Source organism: Prionailurus viverrinus, chromosome D2 (assembly GCF_022837055.1).
Source record: "Prionailurus viverrinus isolate Anna chromosome D2, UM_Priviv_1.0, whole genome shotgun sequence".
In the NCBI taxonomy this organism is placed as follows: Eukaryota; Metazoa; Chordata; class Mammalia; order Carnivora; family Felidae; genus Prionailurus; species Prionailurus viverrinus.
In genome coordinates this window covers 45,702,898-45,728,092 of record NC_062571.1, presented here as the reverse complement: position 1 = coordinate 45,728,092, position 25,195 = coordinate 45,702,898, and the positions used below count along the sequence as shown (strand labels likewise).

Genomic DNA, 25,195 nt, shown 5'->3' with positions numbered 1-25,195 from the left:
CCCCACTGTTGCTTTTTATAGCACATTTAGAGTTTGTCTGAGGCTGATGTCATACCCTCATTGCACAACACACACAGTAAAGAGAAAGTGAAGGATGGAAGGACTTATTCTAGAACAGCACGCTGCAAGGTGATGTTAAGGGAACATAGGGAGCGCTTCTCCAACTCTGTAGTGAAGGACAAATTTGTTTATTAATCTAATTCATCATTGTATGTTGTCCTACTTCATGTGACTAGTTCACATACAACTTGCCTTGCAAGTTCAACAACCAGAGCCGGTCTCTACCCTGTTCAACAAGAATTGTCTGCTGATCACACTCCTGGAGGTCCAGGCAATGTCAAATTGTTAGGAAAGTTTCTGAATGCTCTGTTTTTTCACTTATCTTGTCACCACGTGGGAATAACAAGGTTTGCAAACCAGTAAACTCTGAGTAGCACTTAACCTGCAAACGATCTTGAATAAGCTAGTACGAGGCCTCCTCGACAACATTTAAAAGTCTATCTGTGTTGGTTTTTCTCTTAAATTCAAGCATCACGGAACTATGTAATGCAGAAAATGCAGATTCCTCATATTCCCAAGGACACAGAGGTAAGCACTGTTAATATGTTTGCTATATATAAACTACCAGTTTTTTTCCCCCATTCTTACACAAGTATGTGTTTGCTTTACAAAAACGAACTCTTTCTACATATGTATTTTACAACTTATAACTTATTTGGACATGTTCCTATATGGTACATGCACATTTTCCTCATTCTTGACAGTTATAGGGTATTCCATTTCATATATACATGCAATAATTGTTAACCAGGCCCTATTGGTGGCCATCCAGGCCCAGGTACCATTTTCAAGCTAAGGCATTACAGTCCCCTAGAAGTAAGAGGTGTCAACTCTATATTATGCATTGCACCTAATAAGCAGAGCAAAACTTGCCATCCAAGTGATTTTTAAAATTTTTTTAATGTTTATTTTTGAGAGAGAGAGAGAGAGAGACAGAGGACAGCGTATGAGTGGGGGAGGGGCAGAGAGAGAGGCAGACACAGAATCCGAAGCAGGCTCCAGGCTCTGAGCTGTCAGCACAGAGGCTGACGCGGGTCTCGAACTCACAGACCGAGAGATCATGGCCTGAGCCGAAGTCAGATGTTTAACCAGCGGAGCCACCCAGATGTCCCAGCCATTTAAGTGATTTCCGACTGGCATGTTAGGGTGTTTCCAGCTCTTACTATTACATACAGGCTGCAAAGAAGCTGTGTGTTCACCGTCTAGGCATCGGTATACACCTGTGCACACCTGAAGACTAAGGTCTGGTAAGAGGAACTGCTGTCCAAAGACTGTCCCAGCTGACACTGCCACCCACAGTGCTTCCACTGATTTGAGCTTGGGTTTAGACTGGGGGAATTAAAAAGTCTTCAGGAACCAAACCAAGATATAGAATCCAGATCTAACTGAACAGTGGCAGGACATTGGATATTCCTGGGCTGTTCAGAGACTTGTAAAGCCAATTCTCAAAAGAAAGCCAGAAATGTGGCGAGCCGGTGATATCCTCCTTAAAACACCTTTTCTCCTCATTTCTGCTAAGAACGAGTAACTTCTGGCAAGAGAAATCAGCAATGCCTTTTCTTTACAAATCATTTCCTTTCTTAAATCCCAACTGTGAAGCTAAATGCTGCTTACACACACGTTTAACCTTTAGGGTGCTGACCACTCATGGTGGGAAGAAGGCCAGGTCAGCATTCTTGGTCGCTGCCACTATTCAGGCCTGACCAGTCTCCGGGGAAAGATCCAAACAGCGGCTTCAGCAGCCAATAAGCGGAGGACTCAGTTACTACTTGACCTGATTCTGTGACTGTCCGGCAGAAACACATCTCCATAGTCTCTTTCAGAACGTGAAGCATCTCAAAATGTCTGAGCCTGCCCGGCTAAACTCGCAATCAGGTTAGTCTATTGTCTTCCCTGAATCCTCTAAGGATTTCTTTGGGAAAACCCAAAGCACATGTGAGCTGAATTCTGTTCCTCCCTTGGGATGACCTGAAGGTGAGGACACGCGCTGAGGTGTCTGAAAGCTATATATAGTGTCTGGGGAAATGATCCCTGAAGAAGTATAGCACAGACCCTAACAATTCTTCAAGAGCTCCTTGCTGATGTGAGAAATCTCAGTGTGAGAGCAGCACAGCTGATCAATTGTGGGGACCTACTGCCCCCCAGAAGGTGCACATGCCGACCCCCTGCCCCTGCAGACACTCGGGACATAGGCAGCATTGCCATCCAAACAGGAATAAACCCAGGGCTCAGTGCACACATTTCACAGCTTTTTATTGAGATTCAGGAAGAGTCCGCTGGAGGCGGGTGCGCTCACTGTCCCAGCTTGCCCAGGCCTTCTGCTGCATGGGTGACAGCGCTTGTGACTGTGTTGGTCACCGTCTCAGTGACTTCCTTCACCGCTTTGTCCCCTGCCTCATGGGCCTTCTTTAAGGCTTCGCCAATGGCTGTCAGGAAGAAAGAGGAACAACGTCCGGTGAGCAAAGTAAACATTTCCAGCTAGCAGGGCCCGCGTCAGCTGGAGTGGCCTGCGGGGATGCGGTGGTCTTACTGGACGGAGGCCTGGCCTTGCTGGATTCTGCCCCGATGGGACAGAGGGCAGCGAGGCTCCCGGAGGAATGCATTCAAACGTGGTTTCGGTTCCCTCCACAACTCGCGTTTCCCCAATTCTGAGTGAGGCGGCACCTGCTCCTCCCAAGGGCGCGCTGCCTACTCAGACCTCTTTTGTCTGTCAACTGCCTGCTTGTGTCTTCTGTCGTTTTCATATTGGTCCATCGTTTCTATTTACAAATGTTTTTCCTCCCTTTGTGGTTTTTCTCCTGGCTTGGCTTATCGCATTTTTTTTTTATTATGGAAAATTTGCAAGTTTTATATTGCCAGGTCTATCTAATATTTCCTATGTGGCTGTCGGGTTTTCCGTCACAGTTAAAAAGATCCTCTCCTCTCCCATATTATCCCCAATCCACCACCTTCTCTTCTAACAGTTTAACGATTTCATGTATCTAATACGTGAGCCCTGGATCCATCTGGAACCTATCATGTTGTAAGGAATGAGGCACTTTTAGTTACACTACAGCACACACACATAAACATTTATGCAAATATACATGTAAACACACAATCTCCTGTCTGAAATGTTTTGTCAGAGCGTGCTGCCACATAGTCTTTTGTGACCCCGTCTCCTTAACATCCCACGGAAAGGACTGTCTGGATGGATCTTGTTTTATTAGCAAAGTACAGTCTGTGGCCACAGATGAGCATAGATAATTGCATACCAACTGAAAGGATGCAACATCAAGGTCAGGGTTTGACCGGGTTAGGCAAAGAACGGGTTGCTCCCAGCATCTAGCTTCCCTCCTCCCCTGGCCCCAGCCTCAATGATACCTTTCTCTCCGGCCTCCTTGGCGTGTTCCACCACCTCCTTCACCACCTCCTCAACGGCATGAACTAAAAAGATGAGAAGCCCAGAGTGAGTGCAGTGCAAGCCAGCTTCTCCTCAAGGTGGAGCCCAAGACATCTGGGTGTCCTGGATGCCGCCCCCCGCCCCCCCACCTCCCGGTGAGACCAGGCAGCTCACAAGCAGGACCCTCAGCTGCCTTAATTCAGAGACTCCAGCGGGCCTGGCTGCCAGAAGACAAACCTAGGCAGTCAGACGAGAGCACAGGGCCCTCCGTGCCCCCTTGGCCTGGCAAGGCCTGGAATGCAGATGAGCAGGCCCTCGTGCCAACGGGGCCCCTGAGGCCAAGGCGGGGCTCGTCTCCCAGGTCACCGCACCTCTCAGGTGAGCTGCTGTCCCACCACAGCTCCACTGGGGATGCCAGATCACGAAGTCTCCTCCAGCCAAACCCGAGCCCCCAGAGCAATTCCTCCAACAGGAGGAACTCTCCCACCACCTCAGAGTTGTCTAAAGTTCGTGTGGCAGTTGCTAGAACTGGAAGATTTTGGAGTCAGAAGAACAGCTTCTGATTTTACCTCCACTCTGCACACTTGGTTCCCTTATCTGTGGAGTGGGGATGATGCCGAACTCGGGGCCAGCGAGATATGCAAGAGAGAGGTCAACCCCAGCTGCAGAGCTAACATACGAAATACAGACATGTTTGCAGCCATGCAGAACCCTAACAGCCAACGCGGACACCAGTTGTTTTTCACAAAACGGCAGGACTAGCCTCCCGCACAGAGTTGCTGGGGCATACACACCAAAAGGGTTTTGGGGCACCTGGCTGGCTCAGTCAGAAGAGCATGTGACTCTTGATCTTGGAGTCATGAGTTTGAGCCCCATGCTGGGTGTAGAGATTACTTAAAAATAAAGTCTTCAGGGGTGACTGGGCAGGCTCAGTCGTTTAAGCATCTGACTCTTGATTTCGTCACAGGTTCACGAGTTCGGGCTCCATGTTGGGTTCTGTGCTGACAGTGCAGAGCCTGCTTGGGATTCCCTGTCTCCTTCTCTCTCTGCCCCTCCCCTGCACTCTCTCTTTCTCTCAAAATAAATAAACATTTAAAATATATAAAATAAAATCTTTATTTAAGAAAAGGGTTTCTGGGGACTTTGAAGAAATTGAAAACATCCTTTGTATAAACCCAGGGGGCTGACTTTGAACGGAATCAGACTTGGTGGTTTCTTAGTAAAGAAATCTTTGAGGCATTAAAGTGATGCTAAAAATAAAAACCCATTTTCTTGTTTCTGTATAGGACATTCAAAATAGGCTGCTTTGATATGGAAGGACTCCCGGGTTTCCAGATGGGAGGATTCTAGCCACTGGAGGCTCACCCAGCACCTGGGCTCCCTTTTTGCTCCCAGGGACCTCCTCTGAGCTGTGTCCCTCCTGCCTCACAGACCCCAGAAATGGGTCCAACCGAGGGAGGCCTGTTTGGGGGCAATAGACCCCTCGTGACTCCACCCAAGCTGTCCTCTTCGCTTCCACACCCCTCACTTCCTTTCTGTCCTTGTGGGATTGATGGGTTCCTCAAGGGGCCAAGGCCTGCCCCCAATCTGCTGAGATCAGCTTCCAACAGGCCCCATCGAGTCTGTCCCCACCTCCCCTCCCCCCCCCCCCCCAGCCTAGGGAGAAGGGCCAGGTGGAAAGGAGCCTCTGGGTCCTTACCAGCTTCCTCAGTGGCCTTCTCAGTGCGGTGGGCCAGGCCCTCAGCAGCAAGTTTCCCCAGACCTCCCAGCATTGTGCGGTGACAGGTGGCAAACCAAGCAGGATGCTGCGGTCTGGATCAGCGTGCTTTTATAGATGCCTCTGATGCCTGCCTGGGCTCTGGGGCAGGAGCCCCCGCCCCAGCCAGGTAGGAGATCAGGTGGTGAGTCAGCGCAGGCGGCGGCAGGAAGATGAGGCTGGGTGGGGCTGCCCCAGTGCCGTGACTGCAGCCCTGCCCCTCTGGCAGTATGAGACCCTGACACCCGGTACTTGGGGACCCTCTGAGGGGCAGGGACAGGAGCAGGGCTGAGCCTGGAAAGGAGGCCTGACTGCCCTGGGAGATGACAGGCACTTGGGGACAGCAGCCTTTCCAGTCCCCTGGGCTTCAAGCTCCCCACAGCCTGGGCACTGCTGTGTATCCAGACAAGGCCTAGGACTTCCAGCCTGCTATCCAGGATCCTCAGGGTGCCCTAGTCAGGGGCTTGGGGGTCTGTGGGCCTGGGGACCTGGACAGTCCCTCAGGCCAGGGGCACAAGTGGAATGGGCACCACTGACCTCCCCATTCCCAAGGACTTCAGCTCTGCAGTGTCTCTGCAGCTTTCATTGGAAATTTGAGGGGCGGGGGAAGGGGGCTTCATGGTGGTACCTTGCCTATGGCTGAGGAGGACATAGCGTTAACCAGAAACCCAGTCATCCTGGCTTGCAGTCAGCTGCTTCTCACTCACAGGAGCACCTGAACCCCTGCGCAGCCCCATTCAGGGGCAGGCAGCACAGGAGAGAGCCCAGCATCCCTGCACCTCGGGGTCTGGCTTCTCGGAGAGGTCCTGTGAGGCTAGCAGTGTCCCCCAGGAGGTCCTACAGGAATAGATGGAGGACCCCAGCACCAGTAGGGGAGGTACATTTGGCCCTGGCCAGGATTCCCAGAAAGCCACTCTACAGGCCCCTGATGCATCACATGTTTAAGGGGCCAGGCTGCCTCCCTAGTTACTCAGGTTGAAGAGTGATGCCTCAAGCCACGTGTCACATGCCGCTTCCCTTACTCACCAGCCCAAACTTGAGCCTCAGTTTCCTCATCTATAAAATGGGGACAGCCACGCCTTCCTGGCGATGTCACTGATAGAGGGATCATGTGTGCAAGTTCTTGGTAAACTTCTGTTCCCTCCCTTTTGTCACTGATTGTGCTAGAGAGGGGCTGTTCGGGAGTGAGCCCTGACCGACCAGTAGCAAGGGCAGAGGGCCGGGGACTATGACCCCAGTGGCCAGGAGTCATGGAAGAAGTCCTCCCAAGTCCTTGTTCATGCCATCCAGGCCAGGGGCAGGAGTCTGAGGCTGCCTGCCCCCATGCCTGTTCTCTCAGCCTGTACAGATGCCCAGGAGGGTGCGGTGAACCCTAATTAGTGTTTACCCGACTCCAGGCCCTCACCGCCTGGGTCCTACGGGGCTGAGGCCCTCCCACATTCCTGATTGGTATTAGGAAGCCCCAAGCTGTGGCCGGCCCCCATGGCGGGGGGCGGGGGGGCAGGCAGTGGGTGCTGTGGCAGCAGAAACTCTGGGTCACAGGGCCACACACACCATTCTCCACTGGCAGGAGTGGTCGGGTATTAAACCGTCTTTGAGAGAAAGAACACAATAATACTACTCTTGCAACTATTACAGATGGCTATGTGTGACCCTGTGGACTCAGAAGAGGCTGTGAAGTGAGGGGCTCTGGAGCTTAAGCAGGTCCAGAAGACTGTTCTCCCCTCAGCACAGGTGAATTCCAGAGTCTTCTGCTCAGGGCAGTGCTGCCAAGAGTGGGGGACTTTGGGGACACAGTTGGGGGGAGTTGGGCTGAGAGACCCACAGGGATCTCCCTGGACCCAGCAAAGCTCTTTCCCTGTTTCCTCTGAGGTGGTGTGTGTCCCCCAGCCCCACAGGGGCTTGTTCCCCTGAGAGGATGGTGGTGTCATCCAGTGTTTCCGGGACAGATTCCAGACCTCACAGACCCCTCCACACCAGTTCCCATCCTGGGATACTGTTCTCCCTCTCCTCCGGAGCTCACTAGCCCCTCAATAGGTCCTTGCTAGGACTCAGTCCTTCCGCAGGACTCCGATCCCAGGGCTAGTCCAGAGCCCCACCCAGTACAGCCTCTGGATATGCTTTTCTTCCACTGTTGGCTACTGTTGCCCTTACCACATCACCCTCCCTGCCCGTGAGCCCCTGCCCCTCCTCCCCTGCTGCACTGCCCTGGGAGGAGAACCTTGGCTCCAGTGACAACATATTGTGGCCCCAGATCTCTGGGCAAGACTGGGTCCAGACAAAGATCCCAAATGCCCAGCAAGGGGAAAGCAAGGGGCCTCGCCAAGCTGCCTAGGACCAGATGAGGGGACCCCTGACCTTGGTGCTGTGGCCCAGGGCCATCCCCTTTGGCCTTCCAGCTCATACTGTGACCAGCTTCCTGTTCTCTCAGCCCCGCCTGTGGATCACTGAGGGTGGTCTTCTTTCCAGGCAAAGAAACCCAAGACAGCCCAAGACCCTCCTAACCAGGGATGGATCCAGATGTGAGGGGCTGGGCTCCAGTGACTCCCGCAGGGAACATTACTGCCTGGATGAGTTGAAGATGACTCAGGTGGGAACCATCCCATCTTAGAAGAGGCCTGGCTCACCCTGCACCCCAGCAGAGCAGCCCTTGAACACAGGCACCTGTCCTGAGACAGAAGATCAAGTCCAGCCCCTGGGGCAGGACCATCAGGCCTTCAGAGGAGCCAACTAATCCTCCAAGTGGAATTTGTGCAACAACCCAGTTTGGCAAAGGATCAACTGGCTGCATCATCAAGTCACGGTGAGCCAATTTCTCATATGACAATTTGCCAACTTGGTAATTACCAGTTCTGAAAAATAAAAATAAAAAACTGTTTATTTTAAGTGTTCAAATACTCAGGGCTGTCTTAGGTCTAAAGTGATAACTTCTTGTGTGATCTGAACTATGGTTACCTATCCTCCTTCCGCTTTCTCTTCCTTCTGCTTCAGGGATTTGAGCTCACAGTATATACTGAGCCCACATACCCTGCACACACCGACCCCTCCCAGCCACAGGGAACCAAATCCTGACTCCTGGAGATGTTTTGTGGCCCCTCGGCATGTCAACATCACACATCCATGGATGTCAGTCAGGATTCTGTTGGAAATCAGAGGACACATCAAAGGGGTACCTAAGGAAGGGACTGTTCACAAAGCTGTGGGGAGACTTAAGAGAACCAATAAAGGATGGCAAGGTGCCTGGGGACCAGTCATGGTGACAGTTGTCACCACCCTGGGCCTGGAGGGGTAAGGGTAAGGAGCAAGGCTATACAGATGCCAAGGAGAGCTGTGGCTTTACAAGAAGGTCATTCGACAAGAGCAGCAGCAGAGGAACACAGCCACTGCCAAACCACGTCAAGCAAGGAGGGTACATGGGGAACAAATACCTCTCCTCTCCCTCTGTGACCTAGCCATGTGTCGCCCATTGGCTGAACCCAACTGGGACTGAGGGCAAGGGAGCCCTGGTGATGCAGTTCAGGAGGACAGGTTCCTGGGGCGAGGGCAGGGAGGAGCAGGCAGACAGTGGATATGGATTCTCTGTAAACAGAATACCAGCTCAGCCTGCCAGACTGCCATGTCTGGAGGCAACAGGGCAGCAGCTTAATTCTAAATAGTCCCATTTCTCCTTCTTGAAACCATATGAAGGAGGAGGGGAGGGAAGGAGGAGAAGGAGGAGGAGGAGGAGGAGGAGGAAGAGGAAGGCAGCCCATCATCAACACACACACACATCAAATTTCTCTTCAGAGAATCTGGGAAACCATGCAAATCCAGGAGCAGGTGAGACCAGCAGAACCAATGTGGGAAGGCAGGCAAGTGCAGAAGAGTGGGAGAGACCCGGGGAGGGGGGGTGGTCTCAGGTGTTGAATGAGAACTCTTCGGGACAGAATTAAGAACCTGAGCAGGTGAAGGAGGAAGGAGAAGATGCCCAAGGAACTCCAGAGGTGTCAGACATAAGACCACCACCTTCCAAGAGTGAAGAAAGCCTTTGAGGAAACAAGGGCTAAACAAACCCTTGTTTGTAAAATGCTGGAGGCTGCAACTGGGAAAAGAGAAGGCTGCCCGTAGAATCTTCTAAAAGTCAGTTTGGTTCTAAGAGGCAGAGGGGTGGAGGGGTCACGGCTATACAGGTGAGTCCAACACTTACATGAAAAAGGGGAAGGCTCCTAAGCAGAGGAGTCTGGGTGAATCCCCTGCCCCTACCCCTAACCCAGACTCCCACTGCCATCTGGGAAATGCCACTTCAGATCTGAACTTCAGATTCCTGACAGCCTCCAGCATCAGGAATACAAGGGTTTTACGATTAATAGGGTAGTTTCTCTCTTCCAACTCAGTGTTAATTGAGTTACGAAAGTAATATAGTTTTCCTGTCTTCCTCACCCAGACTCCCCTGACGGGGGTGTTCACATCTCACACAACCACAATACAATGATCAGAAGCCGGGAATTAACATTAGCATATTCAGCTACATTAAAATCTAAATTTAGTCAATTTTAACTAAATTAATTAAAATTATTTCAATAATAAAAAAAAGTTTTTATTTTAACTTTTTAACATTTTTAAAATAGAAAATGCCAGGGCGCCTGAGTGGCTCAGTCGGTTGAGCGTCCAACTTCAGCTCAGGTCATGATCTCGTGGTTCATGTGTTCGAGTCCCGCATCAGGCTCTGTGCTGACAGCTCGGACCCTGGAGCCTGCTTCAGATTCTGTGCCTCCCTTTCTCTCTGTCCCAACCCCCTCACGCTCTCTCTATCTCTCTCTCTTTCTCAAAAATAAAATAAACAGTAAAAAAATTTTTAAAAAATTTTTTTAACGTTTATTTATTTTTGAGACAGAAAGAGACAAAGCATGAACGGGGGAGGGTCAGAGAGAGGGAGACACAGAATCTGAAACAGGCTCCAGGCTCTGAGCTGTCAGCACAGAGCCTGACGCGGGGATTGAACTCACGGACCGCGAGATCATGACCTGAGGCAAAGTCGGCCGCTTAACCGACTGAGCCACCCAGGCGCCCCCAAAAATTTTAAATATTAAATGCCACACACAAAAATACAACACAATGAATCTTCATGGATACACTGCAATAACCCAAGAGGCCTGCAATAACCCAAGAGGCCTAGCTATAACAATTATGAGCTCAGACCCCAAGTCTTCCTAGTCCATCTGTCAATATTTTATTCTTGAGGAACCTTCTATTTTTTTTAATGTTTATTTATTTTTGAGAGAGAGAGAGAGAATGAGTGGGGGAGAAGCAGAGAGAGAGGGAGACACAGAATCTGAAGCAGGCTCCAGGATCTGAGCTGTCAGCACAGAGCCCGACACAGGACTCAAACTCATGAGCCGTATGAGCCGTGAGATCATGACCTGAATCGAAGTCAGGCGCTTAACCAACTGAGCCACCCAGGCGCCATGAGGAACCTTCTAGCAGACTAATTCCAACCAAGTAACAGATAGCAAAACATGTTTTGGCAACAGGAATAGCAGAGAGCTTATAATATTTTCAGTTGCAGATCTAAGAGAAAACAAAGGTGTGGCTCAGCGTAGAGGAATGGAATGTAAATGCTTTCAAAAAGTAGAAACTAGAGGGGCACCTGGGTGGCTCAGTTGGTTGAGCACCCGACTTCGGCTCAGGTCATGATCTTGCTGTCCATGAGTTCGAGCCCCACATCAGGCTCTGTGCTGACAAGCTCAGAGCCTGGAGCCTGCTTCACATTCTGTGTCTCCCTCTCTCTCTGCGTCTCTTCTGCTCATGCTCTGTCTCTCTCTCTCTGCCAATAATAAATAAACACTAAAAAAAAAAAAAATTACAAAAAGTAGAAACTAGAATGAGACAAATAACAACCAAAAAAGAGAGAGAATAAGAAAAAGAGAGAAGGGGGTTGAAAGCAGAAAATAGAAAACTCTGCTCCTTGTCTCTCATAAAATTTGCAATTCGACAGGAATCAGAGCTGAGAAGTCAAGTGGAACCAAAATGGAACCTGCCCTTGTCTCTCTTTTTAGTGACCTTGCGTCTAGCTAGTTGAGGAAGTAGAACCTGGAGAATCAGGAATTGTTTGGAGGAACTGCTAATGGAAGAATTGCTCTTTGGATCCTTGACCAGGACCCAAAGGTAGAGTGGCCACGGTCTGGGCTCAACTAGCTTCATGACCCTCATGGAGACAGGGCTGGGCTCCTATAGGCTCCCATGGGCTCCCCTGGTGTTGCACCCACTGTGTCCCAAACATGTAGCAAAACCAAGTTCAAACTGGCCTTCCCCCCATTCCCACAGTTTGCAATGTTGGGAAGAACAGGGCACACAGAAACAGGCATTTGCATGCTGCATGGGGCATCAGGAGTGTGGAAGGGGCTGCACCAATGAAACGGCACCCAGGGTTCATCTGACAATATGCAAACTCATTGTTCTCTGGTAGGAGAACCAAAGGAGGTCAGGCGTGTGTTCATTTAGCAGATGTTGCCAGAGCACCATTCTAGGCACTGGCGTGCACTCATCAGTAGAAGGGACTTGGTTGCAGCCCCATGGACAACCATCAGAGAAGCATACTGGAAGGGTCTCGTTAGAATAACTGTGGAAAAGGAGGACAAGGTGTGAGACTGTATCAGCGGTTGCTGGACCCATCCTGAGTGTGTGTGCGTGTTGGAGGATGGACAAGGGAACTGAGATCTGAAGAATGAAAAAGTAGGAGCTCTAGACAAGAATGGTTAATGGAGGAGGACAGAGAGTGGTCTAGGCAGTAAAAACAGCACATGCAAAGACCCTGTGGTGAGCAGCAACATGATGTCAAGGGAAATGGAAAAGGGCCAACGTGGCTGAGGCAGAGAGGGCCAGGGTGTTGAGAGAGGAGGCTGGGGAGGCGGGTGAGGCCGGCCAGTGCAGGATGCTGGCTGGCATCCAGGTAACATGGGGATGACAAGCTTTTGTTTGTAAGAGAAAACCTGATTCACAGTGGCTCAAACAATGAGGGAAACTGCATCCTCTTGCTAGCATGGCAGGCTGAAAGACTGGTTAGTTTAGGGAATGAATAAAGTTGTGTTTTCCTTAGGCTTGTTTCTCCTATGGTTACATGTGGCTGGCACAGTTCTAAGCATCATTTCCAGCCACAAAAATATCCGGTGGAAGAGGGGGGACTGTTTCTTCCCTTGTCTGTCTTTTTTTGAGGATGGAGAATATTTCCTAGAAGCTCCCAGGCCCTCAGATGTGACCTCCCTTCTCCTTGGCCAGAGCTGGGCCCCACACCCATCCCTAAGGCAATCTCCTGGGGAGTGCAGGATGAAAAGGGATTGCTGGACCCACGGGGATTTCTCTCTGAGTCACCAGAGGAAGGACTCACACCAGAAAATATGTGTGGGCTCTGCCACCCCAGCCCATCAGGTCTCCCCCAAGCTGTGCACCCCCCTCCCCAGGTGGTCTCTCCTGACCCTGGCATTCACTCCTGGAGGCAGGGGCCCCTGGAGATGCTGGAAGGGCCCTCACACTACCCAGGTGTCTCTTTGAGGACCTTCTCTTTGGACCAGAAGGAGCAGCCGTGGCCCATTTTGCAGATCAAGCGAGGCCTTCTTTCTGGTACAGTCAGTAATAAGGAAACAAGAATGGAAGCTGGTTTGGCCCACGGGTGAGGATGGGAGACGCTGACGGGGAGCGGGAGAAGATCTGTGGCCGGCCTGGGAGGGTTCTCAGGTTGGAGAAGAGAAAGGTCGCTGGAGCAGAGCTGCACCCACAGGGACACCTGGACCTGGGCGGGGCGCCACACGACGACAGTGCTCCTGCTGGCGGCCGTGCAAGGCCTCCCATGAAGCCGGCCTCGTGTCCACGCGTGAGGGGAGACTACTCTTTTCTCTCTTATCTGCCCAGAATTGGGACGTGTAATTAGTATCTTTGAATGGAAACGGCTTGGCTACGTACGTGCTCGTCCAGAGAGAATAAGATCCTCACGGGTGGAGGGAATAACGTGAGCAAAGGCTCGGAGGTGGGTAAGGGGAATGCGGGGTGGCAGGGGGTCCGGATGGAGGGGGCCGCCAGCGCCAGGCGCCAGGGCTGGGCCTTATCCTGTGGCAACTGTGAGTCACCCTGCAGCGGGGCTTACCGGGGCTGGTGTCGCGTGCGTGGACACGTGCTGGGGGGGGGGGGGGGGAGAGGGACTAAGTTTGCGGGAAGTCTAGTCCCTCTAGGGGCCCTGTGGCACGAAAGGGCCGGCCTCCATCCTGGAACAGAAAGTCCTGGTACGTCGGAGCGGGAAGGGGTGCTCGCGGGAGGGGTCGCGCGCGCACGTACACCGCCCTGTAGCCCACTGCAAGCCCACGTGCACCGCCCCTCGCGCCGCTGTTCCTCCCCCAGGGGGCGTGTCGTGGGCGGGGCTACTCTCGGCTGCAGCTCCGAACCAGCTCCAGTCCAGCCGAGGGGTGCGGCGGCTCCCGGCGTGTCCTAGCCTTCTCGGTCCTGCCCGGTGACTCACCGCCGGGTGGGGCCGGCACACAAACACCCCGCGGGCGGGGACCGGGGTGCGTCGAGGGCTTTAAGTGCTGCTCCTGCGACTCTGCGTCGTCCCCAGAGGTCCCGCCACCTGAGGTCCTCACAGGATCCCAGCGAGGGAGCCCCGGTGCTCGCAGCCTCCAGGCACAGCTAGCGGGGAGAAGTTTCCGAAGCCCAGCCCTTGGAGCCCCTATTCCCCTGCCCTGAGCTGAGCCCCTCAAGCATCTAGGGACCGAGTATCCCCTCCTAGGAGGCGCGGGGTTCCTGGAGCTGAGGGAGCGATTTGGGAACGGGGACCAGGTGGCTCCTGAACAGAGCTGGAGGCACACATACCTCATTGAACTTCGTATAAGGGAGCGTCTGGATTTGCGGTTGAGACCATGGGAAAAGAATTCTTGGACAATTCGTCTGGGTTTCCGAATTTGGAATGCCAGAACTCTGGATGTCGGGGCTGGGTTTCTGCACACTGTGCAGGGCGGGGGCGAGAGAGGGCTGGGCCCGGCTTGTGGGGAGGAACGAAGTGGACAGGAGGTAGGAACATGTGCTTTAATAAGGCAGCAGGCCAAGGGCCCGCCAAAGCCCAGGGGCTGGAGGGCAGTCACCCATGTCTCCCTTCTGTCGTTATATGAGGCCTAATTTTTTCCCAAAACCTGAGAAAGTCTCAGAGGCCTGGTTAGCAGTCTTGTCGATGGTTTCCTGGGTGGCCTTGGCTACCTGGTCCATGGCTGGGGAAGGAAAGGAGAAAGCAGGTGAGGGCCAGGCCCTGGGAACCAGAGTCCTCTAGGGTTAGCCTGGCCTGGGTCTCCATCCCCAGGAAGCAATGTGGGCAGAGGGGCTTCAGAGTGGAGGGTATGTCTGGCTGAGGGCTGAATAGGGTGGGGAGTGTTCTGGGGCTGCCCACCCTCCTGCCCACCAGCCCCACCAGACCTTTCTGCCCTGCTTCTGTGGCTTGGTCCACCACTTGCTGGGCCGATGATCCTGCCGCAGTCACTGGAACAGAAAGATGTGGCCCTTAGCCCCTATTGAGACACTGCCAACCACAGGGGCCCCACCATTGCCACCTCTATCTGTTCTCTAGAGTAGTGTGTCCTACAGGCCCAAGGGATGAATGCCATCAAAGTCAAGTCCTCTGACTAAAAAGTCCTGTGCCAGTGAGGCATAGGGGCCCCTTCCATGCCTCTGGGGTATTCTTGTTTATTTATAACTCTAGGCTCCTCCCCTCTGGCCTGCTTCTCTCTTCATCTCCAGGATTGCAGAGAAAACATCCCAACAGAGGCTGGAGCTGGCATCTGGGTTGTGGCTGCTCCTGGGCACGGCCCGGGAAGAACCCTGTCCCTCTTTCACAATTTCTCCCCCCAGAAGCCTGGCCCAGATGCCTGAATTCCCACCTCTAGTGCACCGGGGGCCCCACCCTTGCAAGGCCCTTTCACCACTGCTTCTCTCCCATGCCTCTCCCCAGAAGGCACACAAACAATGATGCTGGTGCCTCTGTGGGCATGCAACTTAAGGCATTAGGAAATGAAGTCCAGAAAGGAGGTGACACTTCCAAAGTCAGGCCATCTCCCCTGGACCAGAGTTTGTGCCTGTGGTGAACAGGGCTTCCAGGGGCTCAAGTGGGTCCCACCTGCTAGGGGAGCAGACAAGTGGCTCCAGCCTCCAGAGACCTGACTCATCCTTACAGCTGAACTGGAAAGAAGCTGCTTTTACTCAGACCCTGGGTCAGGGAGGTGTAGGGGGGTCAGGCAGGCCCCGGGTCTGCGGCTCACAGAGGCTCCGGTGGGTCCTTATATGACAGAACCAGTCGGGGCCACAGAGAAGGAGCTTTTGCACCCAATTTACAGATGGGGAAAGTGTGGCCCAGAAGGAAGGGTCTTGTAGACAGGCTTCCTGGTAGCATTTTAGTTTCAGAGGAGCAACTGTGGGCATTCCCTGGGGCACTGATGAAGGAGGGGATTAGTTTGGGTGTTGTCTGTTCGTTGGGATATGTGCAGCACAAATTGGGAGCTGGAGGCCCAGGGGAGGCCGAGCTGGGCTGGAAAAGCCACAGCTGGTGGGCCTTAGGGCAGGGGTCTCCACACATTTCCTAACCCCAGTCCACCCTATGCCACCCCAGCTGTGTAATCTCAGGTCCCAGGAGGAAAGAGCTGGAGGTGGAGAAACAAGGCTGGGGACCTACCTTCTGAGGTGAGGGGTGAGAAGGCCCTCTGGGTGAGGACTTAGAAGGAAATGATTTTTTTCGGTAGGACGGGGGAGGTAGGGGAACTCAAAGCCGGGTGGTGGCAGGAGGAGCCCCTTCTGCCCTCCCATCCGGTCCAGTGTGCCTCTGAGACCCCAAAGAGCAGAGATGGATCTCTCGGTGCACGGGGTGCGAAGTGCGCTCTCTCCGTGGACCTTCACCCTCCCCTAAGGACCGAGGTGGGGCTCCTCACGATCGGGGTGTGGCCGCTCCCCTCCCGCGCAGTCTCTTTATATTGGCTTCTGGCAATGCCCACATCGGCCCCCGAACTCCTGGGCCACCAATGTTTCCCCACCTCCCTCAAGGCATCATCCCTTGGGCTGGGCGGGGTGGGCGTCCTGCCAGATCCCTGCATCTCAAGGGAGGGCCCTCAGGACCCGGAGCGGCCCACCGACTTTCAGGATGCGTAACCCAGGACTTCTGCCTCCGTGAGTCCCTGCAAGTGCCCCGGGTCGCATCACTGTCCTCACCTGCTTCCTGGGCCGCCCCCTGCACTTGTTGCTTCAGGTCCTGCAAGCTCTTGCTGGCCATGACTGCCGGGGGTCTGCAAGGTCGTCAAGGATAGCTGCAGCGAAGTTGGATCCTGTTCACCTTGGCTGCGACCGAAGCTCCAGCTCTGGTTTTTAAGGCGCCCCAGGGCTGTCCCGCCCCGCGCGGGGCGGGGAAGAGGGGGCACGGGGCGTTTCCCAGCAGACCGCCCCGGGGACTGACTGGGCCCTGCTCCAGCCTCCACAGACAGAGAACACATCCTGGCCTCAGGCCGGCCGTGGTGGGAAGGCTGCGCGGGGTCTGAAGAGGGGCACGGGGCAGCAGGGGGTGGGGGTTGGATCAGGGGTCCACAGAGGGGCAGGAGTGGAAGGGGGTGCACACACCAACAGCCTCCACATCGGCCCGACCCCTTGTCCCTAACCCTGAGGATCCAGTGGGCACTGGGTGAGCGCCAGGTCAGAATCTCAAGGCTGGAATTGACATTAATAATAGCAGCTGCCTTTTATTGAGCATTTACCTTGTGCCAGGCTCTGCCCTCAGGCTTTTCAGCCTCTTGTATAATCTTTGTAACAACTTGGTGAAATGAGTTCATGAACTCACCTGGCAGGGACTCGAATCCACGTGGGTGGGCTGTAAACCCTAGGGCCCTGACAACAGGCAACCCAGCTGTCCCCACACACTCAGCCTGGACACTGTAGAATGGCCGTCTGTCCTGCCGCCACTGGGACCAGGCAGGCTCAGAACAGAGAGGGTCGAGTAACTCCCTCTCACAGAGAGCCAGTCACTGGCAAGCACTCCTGGGGGAGGAAATAGCCCAAAGTGGAGGGGGAACAACGGAAGGAGCTGCAGGGTGCGCCCAGACCAGGGCGCAATCTAAGGTCACCAAAGCCCAATGAGTTAGGCAGGAGGTGAGGCTCAGGGAGGGCAGGGACGTACCCCGGTCCACACAGCGAAGAAGCGGATGGCCAAGCCTCAGACCGCTCAGTTAGCCTTTCCCTGGATGGAGCGCACGCAGAACGGACGTGGTGGCCACGTGGGGGCGCTGGGAGAGGGGTTAGAGACCTGGGCGTCAGCAGGGGAGCCAGAGATCCCGAGGACAGCAAAATGACCCAAGAGCCATGACCCCCTGGAGCTCAAGTGTGCACATAGGGCCTCCACTCCACCCTGCATTCTCCCACTCTGGAGCCCTCCTGCGCAGCCTGGAGGCCTCCACCGCACACCCTTTCTGCCGTGGGTGCTGCATCTTAACCCTCCCTTTAATGCCTGCCCTCTGATTCTTCCTCTCCGGGCCTGTCTCTGCGTCTCTGTGGAAGCTTCTCCTATTCTGGAGCTCTGGGGAGGCCTCCCCTATCCAGGTCCACTCCGCTAGGGCATGCCCTGCCTCTAACAGTTGGTGGCAGGGAGAGGGTGGGGGGAGGCGGCAAGGAGAGGCCCGGAATAAACCTGGGAGCGGCAGCTGCAGTGTGGGATGTCTGGAGGCACGCGTGCACACACAATGAGAATGGATTAATGGATTTAAGGGCAACCCTGGTCAAGTAGAAGGGGTAGGCACTGAGATCAGAAGGGGGGAGGGGACACCATGCCCTGAGGAATCCAGATCCAGCCCTGCCACTCCCCCCGCTCTTCCTGGCCTCTGGCAGGGCCAAGCCCAGAGCCCAAAGGCACTGCAGGAGCCAGACTGCTGCCTGGGGGACTCCCCGGAGACCAGCCTAGCCCCTGCCCTCCTGAATTCCCACCAGTAGCACCAGTCTCTTGGGCCAGAAGGGTCTTTTCACTGCAGCAGTGAAAATAGCAGTGGCTATTAAAGTTATTCAATGCCGGTGCTGGTCCCAGGGGGCAAGAACAAGACAGGGAGGCATAGTCTGGCCCAAGCAGGTGACAATAGAGACAGCTGGTGGTTCTAAAGCAGCAGGCACTGCAGTCATACCTCTTGGGTTCAAATACCCCTTAGGGCAAGCCCATCTCTCTGAGCCTCAGTGTCCCCATCCTTGATGGGGAGGGGGAAGACTATAACAGAATCTCCTCAAATGCTATTGTGATCATTTAAATGGACTGAAGGATATCCAACACTCAGCCCAGCACCCCACAGTTCACCTGGGGCTTCTCAGGTGAGGAGAGGGGCAGGGAGAGATCAGTTGTTCCTCTAGCAAAGTCACGTGCAGCTGCAAGAGCAGAAAGCTCGTAACATGGGTTTAAAGGCTAAGAGCACTGCAGGTGCCGTGGGGCAGGGAACAGGCTTCCTGGACAGGGTGAACCTAGATGTTTGGCATATGACCCCAGGAACAGGCCCTGAATATGTGTCTAGGGTGGGGGTCAAGCAGCAGGGACCCTCCCAGGTTCCTTCAGCTTAGGCAGAGGACACTGGGAGCCTGGTGATGCACTGTCCCCAGGGGCTGGGTCTAGGTGTCCCCTTCCCCCTGATACCTTATCGGGCCGGCTCCTCTCTTTCCCTTACAGTCCAAAGAGCTCTCAGGCACACCCAGGCCCCAGACGGACTCCTCCTGGGCATGCACAGGCCTGCTTGTGTGCCTGCATCTGGGTCTGGAAGCAGGGAAACCCCTGACTGCCCTGAACCTCCTCCAGACCCTTCACTCCTCCCATGGTAGGTTTGGGGGTCTGGGGGACCCGCAGCCTCCTGCTCCTCTCAGCCTCCACAGCAGTGAGTGCCCATGGCCAGCAGAGTGGGATACACTCCTGCTCGGCTGGGCTCAGCTGGGTTCCCAGCCCCCAGGGCTGCCTGGCACCCCTGCTCCCCACCCCTGAGGCAGTATAAGAAAGTGCTGTGGTCTCGGGAGTGTCTGCATCAGGGTGTGGACTGAAGCTCTGGCTCTGGTGCCCAGGGCTGGAGGCATGGGGCAAGTCACTTAGATGCTCCGAGCCCAAACCGTCTGGGCATCAAAGGGGATGCAATACCCCCACTGCCTATGAGCGAGCCCCCAGGGCATGATGCCTATAGCCCTTCGTGTAGGACACCTACCAGCCGGATCCCCAGGTGGTTTTGAAACATCTGCCATAAGTACCTGAGTCCACCTGGTCAGGGTGGCCGGAGCAGAGCATGGGACTTAACTGGGTGGCTCTGGAGCCAGGCCACCTTGCCTTCTGCCCGGTCTCTGCACCTCCTAGGCTCTGTGCCCCTGAGCAAGGTATTTAACCTCTCTGTTCCTCAGTTCATTCTCAGGGACACTGGGGTCACCTGAGACACCACCGGTTTGTTCTGAGGATTAAATTAGGTAAAGTGCTCGAGGCTGGGAGGAGCTCACTTTTACTACTTTCGAGGCGGAGGCTCACTCTCCTGCATCTCAGCTGTCCTTTTTTCTAATGATACTTGACAGGACTTCGTGCCGAAGGACAGGAAAGCCCAGCTCCAAGCGGTGGGAGCTTGAGGCTGGGTGGGGCCAGGCAGGAGGAGCCGTGGGGTCACAACCTTCTGTGCTGAGAAGGATTCAGACAGGTCTTGCTATGGGTTTGCACTTTAGATCTTTGAAAGTTACCATCTGTTCCAGGAGGGGTGTTAGGTTGTCTGGGGGAGCCAAAAGCAGGGCAGCTTCCTCCATTATAAAAGGCAACTGGTGCAGGGGCCCTGAAGGCAGTGCCTGTGTCAGAAGGTTCCCGAAACGCCCAGGGCATGCCTGGAGGGTACCTGGCTCCAGACCTGCTTCCCAGACCTACCAGCAGGCTGGCCTGGCTCCTGTTCCTCGGGGCAGGGTGGTGGGGGGAGGGTGTTGGGGGGGCGGTTGAGGGGGGGTGGGGGGTAGGAGATTTCTTCATGAATGAGGCAGCACAGAAAGGAAGCATGGGCATGTTATGGTCAGGAATGAGGACTTGAGTTTTATTTGGAATCATTAAAAACAAAAATTCACAGCAGCATCTGTGGGGTCAGAAGGACCAGGGGGCAAAGCGACTGATTGAGGGAGGTGAGGGAGGTGAAGGCAGTGTAGGAGGACAGGCCCTGTGGGTGGTCAGGTGTGGGAACATGGGCAACCCAGGTCACGCTCCAGGGCTGGGCAGTCCTCATGCCCGGTGGGGATGGGGTCCAAGGCAGAGGGCTCTTCCTCCTCCATGGCTGACTTGCATCCCTCTAGTCTCCTCCACTCTTGGCCTGGGAGAGAGAGTGACCTTCACACACAGCTCCAGGCTCCCACCCTCAGTGGCCACCCTGAGTGGGGTGGGGCTGGGAGTCATCTCTGCCCCTCCGCCCTGAGGAGCCTTTCATGAAGGTACCTCACGTTCAGGCTGAGGGGGCTGCAGAAGGTCACAAGGCTTCCCTGAGGGCTCGGGGGACCCTGGGAGGGAAGCAGGATTGCCCGGGTACCCTCTGTTCTCTGGGAGCCCAGCACCTACCTCCTCAGCCACTTCCTCTTCTGCTTTGGCTGCCTTGTCCTCCTGCGAGGGAGCTGGTTGCTCCAGGTCCTCCTGTGAGGGAGAAAAGGGGATGTGGGACAGTTTGGAGGGCGCAGAGGCCCCAGCTTCTCTGCACCCACGGCTCATCCACCTGGCCTCAAAGAGGAGCAGAGGCCCTTATCACCTTGCTGTATGCGGTGTGTCATCACCAGACTAACCAGAGGAGCGACAGAGCCTCACGTGAGGACCCACAGCAGGGGCTCTGATGATGCCGAGGCTTTATGGGGGCACCATGTATCTTGGAGCCCAGCCTCACACACCCCTGAACTAATGTGGAGTCTCTGGGCAGTCTGTGGTTGGGCCTTCTTATGGAGGAGGATGGTGGGGTGGGGTGGAGTGAGGTGGGGGTGGGCCATGGCCCTAAAGCCCTAGGCCTGACCCCACCCTCAGTGTCCCTGCATCATATGATCACACACTCTTGTCCTACTGAGCCCCCAAATAGCCCTAGGAAGAGGGGTGTTTTTACTGTTCATACTGAGGCCAGGGAGGCCACGTATCCAGCTAAAAGCCTCACAGCTCAAAGCAATGGGGCTGGTAGAGATCAGGTTCGGCTTGCTCCAGGTCCATCCCTATCCCTAGTAGCAGTTTTCTCTCTCCCTGCCTCCTGGATGGGCTCCGGGCTCAAGCTGGTCCGGTTGGAGCCAGCAGGCATTATACAATCCTCCCCACTTCCTGTGTCCTACCACCTTACCCCCGCTCAGACACTTGCCTAAGGTGACCTGCCCAGGAGGTAGTCGAGTGACAGCTGTGGGCAGGGCCAGACTGGGTGATCAGCCTGGATCCCGGTCTTAGCACCAACCTCTGGAGGATTCTGCCGTCTCCATGCTACTTCTGGGACATCCTTGGTGGATTGGGGCTTAAATGGGCACTGAACTCTGTCAGTCACAGTAGGGGCAGCTTTCCAGGCAAAGGGTAGGTGGCCACAGGCCAAGCCCTACCACCCAAGGCAGATGCATGAGGCCAGCGGAATGAAAGGGCTGTCAGACAGGCAGTGCTGCATCCTTCTATGGTTCACTGGAGGAAGAGTTGTGACTGGTTTCTGGGTGTCACCAGGAAATGTCTCCCTTGGGGCAGCTACCCCCACTCCAGGCCCTGGGGTAGCTCCATGGGTTTACCAGCCCTCCTTCAAGGCCAGAGAGGAGTGCCCAGGCTCCCTCTCAGAGGCCCAGTGGCAGCCTGACCCCACCCCAGTGCCTCCTTTGCTCTCCCGAGCACCTATGGGTCCTGCCTGGAGGCACAGATGATGATGGTATAGTCTCCTGCCTCTGTTGGGTGCTCACCATGACTCAGGTGTAACAGTTTCATGGGGGCCATTTCCCTGCACGATCACACAATGTCATAATGAAACGGGGATGGTCACCGCCTCCCTTGTTACAGGAGAGGTAATGGAGGTGCCAAGGGGTTAAGTAGCTTCCCAAGGTCATATAGCTGGCAAGGGGCAGAGCTGGGAATGAGCAGACAGGTTGCCAGCTCTAAAGAGGTGGAGAACCTGTGCTGGCCCCCAAAGTGGACGCCTAGGCGCTGCCTCCTGGCAGGGGGGCCCCCTCCCCTTCCTCCCATCTGCTCCCTGAAGCAGGGGTCCTCATTGCTGGGTGCCTCAGAGAGGCCCATGCCTGGCCCCCATATAAACCGGGCCCCCACCACGGCCTCACACTCATGCAGAATCTCTCCCAGCACAGGCCCTGCAGCCAGGCTGCCCTGGGAACCCCAGGCTTGCGGGACTAGCCCCTGGGACCTTGGTCACATAACAAAACCTCTCTGGGCCTCATTTCCACACCCGGTCTCTGCAGATTCTGTGCCGATTGAATGAGTTAATACGTGTAAAATGCTTCAAGCAGAGCCTGCTCTGTGGTGGGTGCGGGAATAGCTCACCTAGCGGGCCTCCACCTCCTGGGGGCGTCCAACTGCGCCTGCGCCCTCTGCACCTGGCAGCCCACGGGGGCACACGCCCTCGCCCGTGCACAAAAGTGGAAGGCGGGGTCAGGACCCTCGCTGCTTTGTCACGAGGGGGCGCTGCTTCCCTGCTCCTCCCACCAGGCCCTGGAGGGAGGCTGGACAGCAGGCCGGTGGGCGGTGACTTTGGTAGCTCCAGCCTGGTGTCTTCTGCCCCGGAGGCCGCCTGTCACTGCGTGAGGCCCACAGCACCCTGCTTTCACTAGTGAAATGTGGTGCCTCCCAAATGCGGAGCCTCAAGAGGACGTGGTTTTGAGCCTCACTTTCCAGGTGGGCCCCAAACTGCCCCCCTCACAAGAGGAATTATGAGGGTTCTAGGTGTTAATGGGTGTGAGAAACACCAAGTACAGACCATGGGCCCCCTCAATCTCTGCTTCCCTATATGTCATGAGGCAATACTGCTTTCTCCTCAGCTAGCCTCTCTGGGGCCCAGGAGAAAGGATGAGACTGGCCCGAGAGCCAGGGCCACCACTGGATCTCACCTTTCGAATCACTCCGGAGGTGATGGCGATGTTCTCTGCCTCCTCCACCGTCTTGATGGCCACTGTGTTGACGCTGGTGACCACGGCCTCACTCACAGCATTGGCCTGCTCCTTGGTCTTCTCAGCCACTGCAAGAGGACTCTGGCTGGCCGTGGTCCTGACCCCTCCTTGACTTGGCTTGCCCAAGTCAGGCTGAGCAACCCCTTTCTCAGGGCGCTCAAAACTCTGCCTCTACTGGAGGCCCTGGACTGCGCCTTTTTCTGACTCCGGGGGAGCCCTGATGCAGGAGGGGCACCCTGGGTCTATCTAACCTCATGTGCATGTACAGCTTAAGCTTCTAGTTGGAGGGTAGGAGGACCCTGGACTTGAGCCTTCAGTACCAGGTTTCAGTCCCTGGAGGTCCCAACCCCCATATCCCCTGGTCCTGGGCCCCTTACCTGAGGTCACACTCTGCACAACATTCTCCTTGGTCTTGGCTCCTGGGGAGGAAATGGAGGCGTCAGCCTACTCCTCCTGGTGTTGGGAGCGAGGTGGTCAGGGCAAACACACAGAACAGCTGAACAAGCTGTGGGGTTAGCAGGGGGGTGAGGTGGTGTCTGGGGGCTGGCAGTCCCTTCAAAGGCTGCTTCCTGCTGTGTCTGGAGGAAGGGGATGGATGGGAAGTGGATAGGACAGGACAGGGGGATGAGAGGGATCAGGCCTGAGGTAGGGTCCAGGCCCACCTGGGTGTGGTCTGGGCCTCAGAAGCAGCAGCAGGACGGAGCTGAGTCACCAGCTTCCGAGGGGCTGAAGGGGGTGGGGTTGCACAGGACACTGGGGCTCAGGCTCCTCTCCCCTGCTTACCCTTCCCTCTGAACAGGGTGGGGACCTGGGGCTCTGCTGCTGAGCACCTTCCTGCTCTAGGCTCAAGCTGGCTTCCTATCTGAGCACAAGGGCCTGGAGGGGATGCTGGCGTGGGGGACACTGGTCTGCATCTGTGCACTCGTGTGTGTGTGTGTGTGTGTGCAAACAAGTGTGTCTGAAGGCCAAGTGCCCCTCTTGCTGTTCTGCTTCAGAGACCCTGGAGCCCTGAGGAGGTCAGAGCAGACACTGTGGGGTGCGGGGGATGGTATGCAGGGGGATGGGGTGCTCCAGGGCGTGGAGACCCTGACCTAATGGCCAGGACCTCATCCCCACCCAAAATGCCCCCCTGGGGCTGGGGGAGAAGGTTGGCCCAGGGTAACCGGGCACCCCCGCCTCTGGGCTCCCGGCCGCTGCACCCTGCCACGCCCTGCTTCACCCAGACTCACCCACATACATGACCCCCTCCTTGGTCTTCTCAGCTGCTTCCGTCACCCCTTGCTTGGTCTTCTCCACAGCGCCCACCACACCCTCCTTGGCGATGGAGAAGCCCTTCTTGAAGACGTCCATGGTGGTGGGCAGTGCCAGCAGCCTGACTCTTCCAGTGAGCTATGGCTAGAGCTGGCAAGAACGCTGCTGCAGCCGCTGTCCCCGCTGCTGCCGCTGCCTCTTATTGACGCCCATGAAATATTGATGATGCGGCGGCGGCTGGCTGGTGGGAGCTCAGCCAGCAGGCCAGGGAGGGCGGGGGAGGAGGCCCGCCCTCACCTTCTCCGGGGGTTGGGCAGTGGGGTCCAGCTCCCCTGGGCCCCTGCTGCCCAGCCCTTCCCTCCTGCCCCCTGCCCTCCAGGAAGTGGCACAGGGGGCTGGACACATCCTAATCCATCACTGTCCCTCATTCATTCGCTGCCCTGCCCACCCACAGCCTGGCTGAGTGCTCTCAGGCCTGGGGCTGTTGCGTCTGTATACATCTGGGACAGAGGTGGTCAGGCAGGGGAGGCACCTTTGCTACCAGCTTCTCAGGTAGGGCAGGGGGGCAGGGCCATGTAGGCCAGGGGTTAAACAACAGTGGCCAACTTCCCAGACCGGCCCGG

General features: G+C 55.5%; 3 protein-coding genes across 3 annotated transcripts; all 3 read right to left on the bottom strand.

Annotated features, from left to right (window-relative positions):
- Positions 1-2,296: 2,296 nt before the first annotated feature.
- On the bottom strand, positions 2,297-7,318 carry FAM25A (family with sequence similarity 25 member A). The gene is made up of 3 exons (XM_047824404.1): positions 5,142-7,318; positions 3,424-3,486; positions 2,297-2,486 (listed from the first exon to the last, which is right to left on the bottom strand). Exons 1-3 carry the CDS (start codon positions 5,212-5,214, stop codon positions 2,353-2,355), a joined length of 270 nt encoding a protein of 89 aa, XP_047680360.1. The 5' UTR covers positions 5,215-7,318; the 3' UTR covers positions 2,297-2,352.
- A 6,914-nt stretch (positions 7,319-14,232) lies between these two features.
- On the bottom strand, positions 14,233-16,563 carry ADIRF (adipogenesis regulatory factor). The gene is made up of 3 exons (XM_047824405.1): positions 16,407-16,563; positions 14,628-14,690; positions 14,233-14,425 (listed from the first exon to the last, which is right to left on the bottom strand). The coding sequence occupies exons 1-3, from the start codon at positions 16,465-16,467 to the stop codon at positions 14,322-14,324; spliced, it is 228 nt and encodes a 75-aa protein (XP_047680361.1). The 5' UTR covers positions 16,468-16,563; the 3' UTR covers positions 14,233-14,321.
- A 3,664-nt stretch (positions 16,564-20,227) lies between these two features.
- On the bottom strand, positions 20,228-25,047 carry SNCG (synuclein gamma). The gene is made up of 5 exons (XM_047824403.1): positions 24,551-25,047; positions 23,699-23,740; positions 23,262-23,389; positions 20,767-20,838; positions 20,228-20,524 (listed from the first exon to the last, which is right to left on the bottom strand). The coding sequence occupies exons 1-5, from the start codon at positions 24,669-24,671 to the stop codon at positions 20,504-20,506; spliced, it is 384 nt and encodes a 127-aa protein (XP_047680359.1). The 5' UTR covers positions 24,672-25,047; the 3' UTR covers positions 20,228-20,503.
- Positions 25,048-25,195: the final 148 nt, after the last annotated feature.

Bases quoted from the DNA above. Each gene is read 5' to 3' on its own strand.
- SNCG (XM_047824403.1), bottom strand. From the start codon at position 24,671: ATGGACGTCTTCAAGAAGGGCTTCTCCATCGCCAAGGAGGGTGTGGTG. The intron at 20,839-23,261 runs GTGAGATCCAGT...TCTCCCTCACAG, and splicing joins CCTCCGGAGTGATTCGAAAG to GAGGACCTGGAGCAACCAGC. The intron at 20,525-20,766 runs GTAGGTGCTGGG...TCTCTCTCCCAG, and splicing joins AAGAGGAAGTGGCTGAGGAG to GCCAAGAGTGGAGGAGACTA.
- ADIRF (XM_047824405.1), bottom strand. From the start codon at position 16,467: ATGGCCAGCAAGAGCTTGCAGGACCTGAAGCAACAAGTGCAGGGGGCG. The intron at 14,691-16,406 runs GTGAGGACAGTG...TTTCTGTTCCAG, and splicing joins GGGGGCGGCCCAGGAAGCAG to TGACTGCGGCAGGATCATCG. The intron at 14,426-14,627 runs GTCTGGTGGGGC...TTCCTTCCCCAG, and splicing joins CACAGAAGCAGGGCAGAAAG to CCATGGACCAGGTAGCCAAG.
- FAM25A (XM_047824404.1), bottom strand. From the start codon at position 5,214: ATGCTGGGAGGTCTGGGGAAACTTGCTGCTGAGGGCCTGGCCCACCGC. The intron at 3,487-5,141 runs GTAAGGACCCAG...TCATCTTTTTAG, and splicing joins GAAGGCCACTGAGGAAGCTG to TTCATGCCGTTGAGGAGGTG. The intron at 2,487-3,423 runs GTATCATTGAGG...TCTTCCTGACAG, and splicing joins CAAGGAGGCCGGAGAGAAAG to CCATTGGCGAAGCCTTAAAG.